Source organism: Squalius cephalus, assembly GCF_949319135.1.
Source record: "Squalius cephalus genome assembly, chromosome: 15".
In the NCBI taxonomy this organism is placed as follows: Eukaryota; Metazoa; Chordata; class Actinopteri; order Cypriniformes; family Leuciscidae; genus Squalius; species Squalius cephalus.
The window spans coordinates 35,417,851-35,429,304 of record NC_137136.1 but is presented as its reverse complement, the minus strand read 5'-3'; the positions used below and the strand labels follow the sequence as shown (position 1 = coordinate 35,429,304).

The following is an 11,454-nucleotide window of genomic DNA, read 5'->3' as shown; positions in this document are numbered from 1 at the left end:
CATCTTACTTCAAGAGCTCATTTGACCCGTTACCCGTCTCAGGTCCATCTTACTTCAAGAGCACATCTGACCCGTTACCCGTCTTAGGTCCATCTTACTCCGAGAGCACATCTGACCCGTTACCCTTCTCAGGTCCATCTTACTTCAAGAGCACATCTGACCCGTTACCCTTCTCAGGTCCATCTTACTTCAAGAGCACATCTGACCCGTTACCCGTCTCAGGTCCATCTTACTTCGAGAGAACATGTGACCCGTTACCCTTCTCAGGTCGATCTTACTCCGAGAGCTCATTTGACACGTTACCCTTCTCAAGTCCATCTTACTCCGAGAGCTTATTTGACCCGTTACCCGTCTCAGGTCCATCTTACTTCGAGAGCTCATTTGACCCGTTACCCTTCTCAGGTCCATCCACTCTGGATCCAGCTGATTCCCAGTCAGGTTCAGTCAGCCTCGATTCAAGTCTATCAGATCTTGTTTCAAGTATATCAGATCTTGTTTCAGAGTTATCGTCTATCCTGGGACCATCAAGTCACGAGGTTACGCCTGTTCCCAGTTCATCCAGTCTCAAGCTGGCTGATCCTGAGCCCAAACCCGTCCCAGGTGCATCTGGTTTATGGTCAGATGTGTCTACTATCATTAATTCACATTTGTACCCAGATAGTAAGTATTTATGCTACTGGATTCTGATGGATCTGTTTTTTTTGAGCCACGTTTTGTAGGAATCATAATCTGATCCTTTGGCTTGTGATTTTTTTTTTCAGGAGCATTTTCCTCCTTTTATGAAGTGAAAGCAGTGCTGGGAACCGGAGGCTTCGGCACCGTGTATGAAGGGACGCGTAGATGTGATGACCAGAAGGTAATCTACTCTTGCTTTAATCACAAAACATCTGGTTTCTTGTTTCTTTTTTGGAAATGTAACACATAGATCATTGCTGATTATTTTGATCTGAAGAAACTGTTTGTTTTCTTGCAGGTTGCTATCAAATTTCGACCTAAGAAGTGCTCGGACACGTTTATTGATCTGGTAAGTTGGCAAGACTTGCATGCATCTTTACATGCTTTCATTAGTGGTGCAACAAATCACAAAATTTCAACATTTATATGATAATTTTTCGGATCAGCAAAAAATGACCCCATCAAAATACATCAAAACCCACTAGCCTAACTGATCAAGTTTGACCATTATTAAAAACAAGTGAACAATCAGTAATAAAACAAGAACAAATACACAAATTACAAGCAGAGATGAATACTAAATAACAAAGTTACAAAGCCTAACAGTAGAATTCAGGTTCATAAATTAATAAATAAGCCTAAATGTAAACTAACACTATTTGTTCACTGTAGAAATTAAATATAGTTTCATCTTTGTTAAAGCTGTATTTTGTTTTTTTATTAACATCAATGACAGAGACAACAGCAGGAATATTAGGCTGCTGTCACTTTAAGGGTGTATTCACACCAGGAAAGTCCGATAGTTCACTTGCTTTGGTCCGGACCAAATACAATGTTGATTTTTTTTGTTTGGTACTGTTCGCTTTCACACTGCTCTTTTTGCAAGTGAACCAAAATTTGTAAACAAAACCACACGTGTGCTAAGGTCGTTCATTCATTGGACAGGAACTCATCAAGCAGGGAAAAGCAGGAAGTGCAAAAACAGGCTCAGCATGGAGATATTTCGTAATGCAATATTTGTTCTTTGATTTGGTGTTATTCTCTACAAACGCAATATGAAGAAACTAATGACATTGTATCATATAATGCTCATCAATACGATGTTGTAATTAGGATTTTGAGAAGACGACGATGTGCTGCAAGACGGTTCCATAAGACAAAAGAGAACGCTCTGTCTGTGAATGTCCTGAAGCACACACCACGCGCAGAAAGACGCGCAACAGTATCGTCTGCACAGACAGCGTGCCGGAATTCTCTTTCACGCTTGAACGAACAATAACACACACCATTATGCCAAAATGTCCGTTTTGTTAAGTATCCTCATAAGAGCAGTCAAATAAAGTCTTAAAGGCGAAGTGCTTTCGGCAATTGGGTCGGTTCATGTTCACACCGTAAACGAACCGTACCAGAGTTCGTTTGGAACCGTACCGAGACCACCTCACCTCAGCTGGGTCTCGGTTCGGTTGTTTGGTCCGCATCCGAGTGCGATTGCTGTATTCACACCTGCCCAAAAGATCCGCACCAAGGGGGGAAACGAACTTCAGTTCGATTCAGTCGAACTAAACAAGGCAGGTGTGAATACACCCTAAGACTGAATAAACAGACAAATATGAAGTGTGGAGGAGATGAACCCATATGCAGACCGTATGCAATTGAACAATGTTTATTGAAGACAAAAAGGGAAAACAAAACCCACAAGGGGGCAAAACATGGACAGGACAAGGAGTGACTGAACTAGACTATGACTTGACAGATAACTAGACGATAAACAAACAGCAAATACAGAATCAGAACTTTCTCTAGACAATACTCTTGACAGGGTACTCACAAGGTTTCACTAAGTATGATAATGAACCGGCACAGGACAGCAAACACAAGGGGCCAGTTGTTCAAAAAGTTTAATCTGGATCAGAATGATCTGGATTTGGAAATCCCATGTTTTGCTATCTAGGATCAGGTAATCCATCTTACTTTTGTGCCGGTTTTTCAAAGCAAAATTGGATTGGATCACCCTGATCTGGATGTAAACTTTTTCCGATTACCAAATCTGGATTACTGGTGCTCTACGGCAGTGGTTCCCAACCTTTTTAGGGGACTGTACCCCCAAAACACTTTATCCTTCCTGAAGTACCCCCACAAGCGCATGTGATCGGTGTGATTTTTAGATTTGGTGTAAATTTTAGGTTTGCACAGTGTAACATCTCATTTACCTGTAAATAATAATATTTTTACTTCCTATAATAACTCATACTTGTCTTCGTTCAATATTTGTATGACTTTTATTTTCACATCTTCACATGTCCAGACCAATTATACAAAAACAAAGATCACATTTTATATATATAGTAGCAGCCTACTCTAAATATGTTTAGACCTGTGTATGACACAAAAGGACTCACCAATTAATGAGAAACTTGACCCTGTCTCTCACTCATAAGCTTGGTCAGTCTTGGGGGCAGTGTGGCAACAGCAGCTATCAGGCTTTTCTCCAAGTTGAGTCTGTTCCTGTGCTTGGACTTGATTACGGCCATGGATGAAAATGTCACTTCACATAAATATGTAGATCCAAATGGCAGGAGTTCATTCAGTGCATGTTTCCCCAAATCAGGATATTCCTTCTCCACATCACACCAGAACTGTGACATGTTTGTTTCTGAGTACCTCATCTTCAGTCCACGGTCTGAGGACACATCCAGCAGATTTTCCTGTAGTCTGGTTGGAATGTTGTTATCCGTACTTTCAGTCATGAAAGGATTACGGACCCAGTCAAGTTTGGCAGACTTGCTTTCAATATCAGGGAAGTAGTGGTTGAACTCACTGTTGAGTCTGGATAAATGTGTGCTTACTAGTTGCACTATAGGAGCTCTGTCAACATCACCTGCAGAAAGGTAGCTGTTGAGCTGCTGGAAACAACTTGTGTCCCCATCTTCACATTTACTCTCCCATAGTTTGATCTTCTTCATGAATCCACACACTTTATCATACATGTTTAGGATGTGTGTGTCTTTACCCTGCAAAGTTAAATTCAGGTTGTTCAGTTTGCTAAAAAAATCAGCGAGATATGCAAGGCGGGCTACCCAGTCTGTGTTCTCCAACATAACAACAAGGGGATGTGAGTGTTCTGCCAGAAAAGCGCTTACTTCGTTGCGCAGCTCCAAAAGCCTCTGTAGTGCTTTCCCTTTCGATAACCAACGTACGTCGGTGTGAAGCAGTAGCTGTTGGTGCTCAGCGCCACTGTCATGACAGAGCCTTTCAAACAGTCTGTGATTCAGAGGCCGCGATTCGACAAAGTTTATCACTTTCACTGCGTCATTCAAAACTTCATGTAACTCAGGACTCATTCTCTTACTGGCCAGTGCCTCTCTGTGGATGATACAGTGATTCCACTGAACGTCGGGGTTTACTTTCTTAATCTGCGCTATTAATCCTTTCACCCTCCCAGTCATTGATGCAGCACCATCCGTGCACACATGAATACAGGACTTCCAATCCAGATTGTGCTCTGAGAAAAAGGTGTCGATAACGTGAAACACATCTTTACCGGTAGTGCTCCCCGTTAGCTTCTTGCAGAATAGAATGTGCTCGTTAATTTCAGAAATGTCTTTGTATCGCACAAACGCAATAAGCTGGGCTTCCCCGCTAACATCTGTTGATTCGTCCAATTGCAGCGCGAATGAACCAGACAGTTTTAACTTTTCCACTACTTGATCGACAATATCAACGGCCATGTCATCAGTCCTCCGGCACACTGTGTTATTGGACAATGGTACCGTTTTCAGTGCATCAGCTGCTTTCTTATCAATCATTGTTTCTGCAAGAATTACAGCAGCAGGCAAAATTAGCTCCTCAGCAACAGTAAATGGCTTTTTGGATTTAGCCACAAGTAGCGACACAGCATATGAGGCCTCCAATGCTTTGGTTGACACTGCAGTCGCTTTCTTAAATTTTTCTTGACTTCCCTTAAATTCCGATAGTTTTCTTTGAAAAAACTCTGCTGTCTTACCGACACAGGAAAGATGCTTGGTATTTAGGTGTCGTTGTAAATGGGCTGGTTTCATGCTATTATTAGAGAGCACATCCCCGCAGAGGAAACACAGCGGCTGAGGCGGTTCAGTAGATGTGGACGTAAAACCGAAAACGACATACTGTTCATGAAATTGCTGGTACTTTGACTTATCGGCTTTCTTTCTTTTTTCCATTGGTTCACTTGAGCTGCCGCTAGCACTGCTGCTGCTTGGAGCGGCGCGTTTTTTTAGCAATTGATCCATTGCTAGCTAGTGTTTCTGTTTTACTCAAAGCTAGACTCTCTGCCTGTTGCTATGGTTACACTACCGCCCGGCAGCGCGTGCGCGGCCACGGACAAGCGAGCTGAGAATCAGTTGGCGGGAAGGACAGGGTGACTTAACTGAATTGTTTCCATATTATAACATGATTATTATAATGTTTTGAGAATCATCCCACGTACCCCCTGGGGACTGCTCACATACCCCTAGGGGTACACGTACCCCCGGTTGGGAAACACTGCTCTACAGAACCCCCAAAGGGACATGGTCATGTAAAAAATATGAGATAGGGGAAAAAAAAAAAAAAATTCAATGCTTTTGCATTCTCTCAGAAAAGATTTGTATAGCGTTCACCAAAAAAACTTTGTGTTCGCTTGCAAAGATCTTTTGACTGGTTCATCTCTCATGATTGTGCCAATGTAGTTTAGAAACATTGATAAAACACTTTGAATTAAATATAATATTTTTGTTTGATTTTTACAGCTGTTTGGGAATTATTTAATGGCGCCAAAATCTCTTTTTTACTTTACAGTAGGCTACCGAAAGGCTTAATATGTAGCCTAATGTCTACTTCTAATGTATAAGTTTTGATTCAGATTAAAACTAGGATTGGATTCCGTGATCTAATCTGATTTCAGATTCCTTCTTTCCCTTTTGAACAACCCATTTTCAAGATTTGATCCAATCCGATAACCAAAATCCGATCTGCTTACCTTTGAACAACTGGCCCAAGGGAATTAAATAGGGAGAAACTGATAATGACAGCAGGTGACACAGATGAAACAATAATATCTAATTATAGATATTCGCAGAGTTATTGTTCATTTTCGGACGCGTTTCAGAATGGACTACACTGACAGAGAGAAAGCAGAACTCGCTTCGTGTTTATTTTTCTTTATTTGGCAAAAAGCACAACACTTTGTTTTTATTGTGAGTATACACAAAAATAATACACATTTAACAGAATCGATTGATGTATGAAACTTGTTTGTAATATCAAAGTCAACAGAGCAAAATTAATCTCTTTTGAACTGATAAAAAAAAAGCGAGCTGGTATCGCCGGCGATACCGCCGACCCCAGGGGGTTAAGTAACGAGACAACACAAAACATGGGTCTGTCATGATCCTGCCTCAAGACTAGAGAAAATCAAGAACAAGGCGGCAGAATCATGACAAAATATCCGGTTTCTTTCTCAACCGTTCACTTATAAAATAACCGAGAGAATACTTGCCGAGACGGGCATTTAGACATCATTTTGTGTGTATGTGTCCATTCAAGAGCAAGGAAACGCAAAAGGAATCAATTCGGTGTTCGAGCGCTGTCTGAAACGAGTCTCTCTCTCTCAGATAACGTGCGAGTCCCGATTTTCGCCTCTTCTTCTGTGTTTAAAATTGTTTGAATATGTAAATTGCCAAGACAAAACGCATCCAAATGATAAACTTCACTCCATGATGGTTAAATTTAGCAGTTAATCCACGAATCACATGCGTGCCGAACCGTGTGGAGCTGATCCGTTGCACCTCTAGCATTCATGCATCTTTTAACACGTATTTAAAACACGTTTCTCCAGCCAGGATCCACCAAACCTCTGGTTACGGAAGTGGCTGTGAATCTGCTGATACGCAAACCTCCGAAAAGCCCGCACATCGTCCACATGTTGGATTGGTTCGATCAGCCGGAACAGTTCATCCTAATAATGGAGTATCCGCATCCGTGCGAGACCTTGCTCAAATTCTCCCTGCGCAACGGAGGATTCCTGGATGAACCCGTGGCACGTGGATTAATGCGCCAAGCGGTGCTTGCAGCCAAAAACTGCATTGACCACGGCGTCTTCCACAAAGACATCAAGACAGACAACATTCTGGTCAACACAGAGACGCTGCAGCTCTCACTCATCGACTTTGGCTGTTGTGAACTTTTTAAGACCTGTAAAGGTGAGTTAACCATTAGATATTGTACATGATGATTCAAGCTTATTGTTCCAGGGTTCGCACAAGGTGCTTGAAGTGACTTTTTGAAATTGAAGTCCTGGAAAACCTTTGAAAACAACCATATTTTTTAAAAGGTACTTTAAAAGTGCTTGAATTATTGAAATAAAATATATGTGAAATTAGTGTTTAATTTTATAGATAAAACAATCTTTTCGTGCAAAGTTAACGCTGGAGCCCGTCTCATATAGATATAGAGCCATTTCACATGGCTATGAGTGTGATATTGCTCATAAATATCCAAGTATATGATTCAGCTTTCATTCTTCAGGTCAGTCATATATTCATGCGGAAAATCAGTTTGAATAAGAAAACGATATCTTTTTCATAGTATCCTTTCAATTGATAAAGTTACCACTGTTATTGCATCTGCTGCACTTTATTTGTACCGTTTTGTTTTATTAGTTTATTTGTATTATTAGTTTAACTTTTTTAGAATTTGAAAGATAATAAAGATATTATTTAATAAGTGAAACCTCTGATTGTAGTCCTGCAAAACCAAAAAAGTAATCTTGAAAAGTCTTGAAAGTCCAGGAATTTTATTTTACAGCATCTGTACGAACCCTGTTGTTCCCACAATAAGCATGTGTTGGATTGGATGCCATTATCGTTTTTATAGGTTTGCTCAAATGTAATCTAAAAGTAGACTAACGGCTCACTGATGACTTTAGCAAATTAAATTATCTCTTTCTCCCAACTCAGGTCGTGAATGGGCGGTGAAATCGACAGTCTGGTCTCTGGGAAGAGTACTTTTAGAGATAGCGAGCGGATCCCAGCCCTTGAATCTTCTTCAATCCGGGAAACTTGGTCCACTGCGGCCAACTTTATCCAAAGGTGAGATCACAATAACACTGTTGAACACACACAAAATCAGGGAGTTAGTCAACTAAAATATAAAAGGGGAGAACTGATTGATGGAACATCTAAAAATGATCAATGGATATCTACTGTATTGATGACAAACTAACGAAGAAGATTGTCCTTGTTTGCTTAATGTTGAATACAGCACTAAATACTATACAGTAGGGCTGTCAAAATGGCTGAAAGGCTAAATTCGAATTTCTTTCTTAAATATTAGCCAAATTCAAATTAGTTTATAAGGCAACACTTAATGTTAGAGGAAAGAAGTACTGAATTGTCTTCTATGCCCACAAAAGGGTAAAATGTCAATTATAAATTATAATTTTTATTTGACAGCCCTACTATGCATTTTAGAAGCTATTTTCATACCTGACAACATTCATCGTCATAAAGAAGAGCGTCCATGACTAACCAGCTCTTTACTCTTTGAAAACTCGTACAGAATGCTGTGATCTCATAAACCAGTGTCTGGACATTTTTCAAAGCAAGAGACCAACGTTAGAGCAGATATTAGAGCATGCGTGGTTCGAGCAGGACTGAAGGAAGAGGTCAGAGGTCAGGTAGTGTAGCAGTGTGAGGGACGGCAGATAATAGGTAACTACAATAGACACTGGAAATCAGACCAAGGACCATCATGCACCTTCCATTCTTACTTACAGTGACCTAAAAATATGTACTTTATGTATGTAATATGTGCATTTTTAGTACAGGATACTGTTGGTACAGCGAGGAAGAGAAGGAAGGTGAAGCAGGCGTCCTCATGAAACTCTGTGTGTCCATCAAAGCGTTTCTTTCTCAGGGATAGCAGATTTTCCCAGTTGTTTTCAATGGGAACCAGTCAGCCACTCTATTGGAGGAGCGAGCAAGTGGTAACATCCGGTGGTCGTCCAGCCCACTCCAAAAAAAAAAAGCATTAATTTTCAACTCTTTATTCAAAAACAGAACTGACAGTGCAAATTCACAGTGCAAAAAAATCTTCAGCAAGTGCACAAACAGGTTTAACATCCCTGAGCTGTTAAGGGGAGACACGGCAGGCAAAAACATCGTTTTTTTTTTTTTTCACTGGTCAATTTTTAGATTTTGGGTCTTCTTTCAGACTTGTGGTGAAAAAAAGTCCAAAATACACATTTAGGTCTTTATTTTACTACACTTTGTCTATTTGCGTCTGTAGATTTCTCCTAAATTCAACAAAAGTTGGCGTTCTAAATCAACATGCTGCTCCGCGATCGCTGTCTGCACCCTGACATCACATACACCGTTTGAAAGTTCTCTCTCTCCTGTACAATGTTGTCAGATCCAAATATGGTAATTTCCCTTTTTATCAGCAACCAATTTTATGCAACCCTTTTATGCAAGTTAGCTATATGTAACTAGCATAACCTAACTTAGCCAAATAAAGTTAGGCTAGCAATAAATAACATAGAATAAAACATATTTTTACGCTTTATAGTTACAGATCAAACTAACAGCCATCATGGTTGTTATATTAAGTATGAAAATTATGTGCATAAATCCAAGAGATAATGGACTGTTGAATATTATTATTGCAACACACAAGCTGAGAAACAGAATATGCTCTAAATTGTTCAGATAACTTTTCTGTAATTCATAACATAGAATGGCACGCACTGCCGATGATGGCACCAGTTGTCGGCGCGACGGGAGGATGAACACCGAGGCGGGATATAGTCGGTTCGGCCCCATTCACCAGTAACAGCGGATTATCACTGAATCCCAGTTGTCTCCGACGAAAGTTTATGAAAGTATCGCGTGTAAAATGATCACTACAGAGGTGGTTTTTGGCAGTGATCCTCAGCTCTCAATCAAGGTGGCTCTTAACAAAATTAATCCACCTCTTCTTGATGTGATCGTTTTTCGGAAATTTAAATAAGGACACCGATCTGTTTTGTACGTGATCACATGCAGGTAGTACGCATGTACGTGTCCAGGAGCTCAGGGGCTTCAGTGCGTCATCAAGTAGGGGCGTGTCCAGAAGCTCAGGGGCTCCAGTGCGTCATCAAGTGGGGCGTGTCCAGTAGCTCAGGGGCTTCAGTGCGTAATCAAGTGGGGCGTGTCCAGGAGCTCAGGGGCTTCAGTGCGTCATCAAGTAGGGGCGTGTCCAGGAGCTCAGGGGCTCCAGTGCGTAATCAAGTGGGGCGTGTCCAGGAGCTCAGGGACTCCAGTGCGTCATCAAGTAGGGGCGTGTCCAGGAGCTCAGCGGTTCCAGTGCGTCATCGACAGTAGAGGCGTATCCAGGAGCTCAGGGGCTCCAGTGCGTAATCAAGTAGGGCGTGTCCAGGAGCTCAGGGGCTCCAGTGCGTCATCGAGCCCCCGTTTTAGCCCCGCCCAAAAAAAACTCCACAATTCAGTACTTCACAGTTCACAGTCATTATAACATTTATAATGTGTTTAGAATTTTTTTTTAGAATTGCCTTTACATCAAGTAGGGGCGTGTCCAGAAGCTTAGGGGCTCCAGTGCGTCATCAAGTAGGGGCGTGTCCAGGAGCTCAGGGGCTTCAGTGCGTCATCAAGTAGGGGCGTGTCCAGGAGCTCAGGGGCTCCAGTGCGTAATCAAGTAGGGGCGTGTCCAGGAGCTCAGCGGCTCCAGTGCGTCATCAAGTAGGGCCGTGTCCAGGAGCTCAGGGGCTCCAGTGCGTAATCAAGTAGGGCCGTGTCCAGGAGCTCAGGGGCTCCAGTGCGTCAAGTAGGGGCGTGTCCAGGAGCTCAGCGGCTCCAGTGCGTCATCAAGTGGGGCGTGTCCAGGAGCTCAGGGGCTCCAGTGCGTCAAGTAGGGGCGTGTCCAGGAGCTCAGCGGCTCCAGTGCGTCATCAAGTGGGGCGTGTCCAGGAGCTCAGGGGCTCCAGTGCGTCAAGTAGGGGCGTGTCCAGGAGCTCAGCGGTTCCAGTGCGTCATCGACAGTAGGGGCGTGTCCAGGAGCTCAAGGGCTCCAGTGCGTAATCAAGTAGGGGTGTGTCCAGGAGCTCAGCAGCCCCAGTGCGTCATCAAGTAGGGGCGTGTCCAGGAGCTCAGGGGCTCCAGTGCGTAATCAAGTAGGGGTGTGTCCAGGAGCTCAGCGGCCCCAGTGCGTCATCAAGTAGGGGCGTGTCCAGGAGCTCAGGGGCTCCAGTGCGTCATCAAGTAGGGGCGTGTCCAGGAGCTCAGGGGCTCCAGTGCGTCATCAAGTAGGGGTGTGTCCAGGAGCTCAGCGGCTCCAGTGCGTCATCGAGGTTTTTACAGAGGGGTTTGTTTATATTTCATTCAGATTCTGATTTATACGACATTTTATACCTAAAGTGAACATTTATTTTTTTATGGCTGTTAACAGTTTTTTCTGATTAATGAAGTGACAAAAAGAGATATCCAAAATCCCTCTGTAAAAACCTTTGACTCTAATATGTCAAAAAAATTAAACAAGAATTTTGAATCTGGCTTTATCCTATATTCAGATTTCTCTTCTGGAAATATATGCAAATCAGCGCATATTTAATGAGATACTACCTAATTTGCATATTTAAACACAAATATTCTAAAAACTTGTAATACAAAAGGTATTTATCTTAATGTCAGTAATCAACTAGGGAAATTTCATACTGATATCTATTAGTTACTTTAAAAACAAAAAAAACAAAAAAAAAAGTAGGGTAGT

The 11,454-nt window shown here is 42.1% G+C and overlaps 1 protein-coding gene across 1 annotated transcript; it reads left to right on the top strand.

Annotated features, from left to right (window-relative positions):
* Positions 1-469: 469 nt before the first annotated feature.
* On the top strand, positions 470-8,348 carry pimr209 (Pim proto-oncogene, serine/threonine kinase, related 209; the record flags this gene model as incomplete). Its single annotated transcript, XM_079895172.1, has 6 exons — positions 470-660; positions 762-856; positions 974-1,024; positions 6,530-6,893; positions 7,650-7,781; positions 8,251-8,348. The coding sequence occupies exons 4-6, from the start codon at positions 6,614-6,616 to the stop codon at positions 8,346-8,348; spliced, it is 510 nt and encodes a 169-aa protein (XP_079751298.1). The 5' UTR covers positions 470-660; positions 762-856; positions 974-1,024; positions 6,530-6,613.
* Between the last annotated feature and the right edge of the window lie 3,106 nt (positions 8,349-11,454).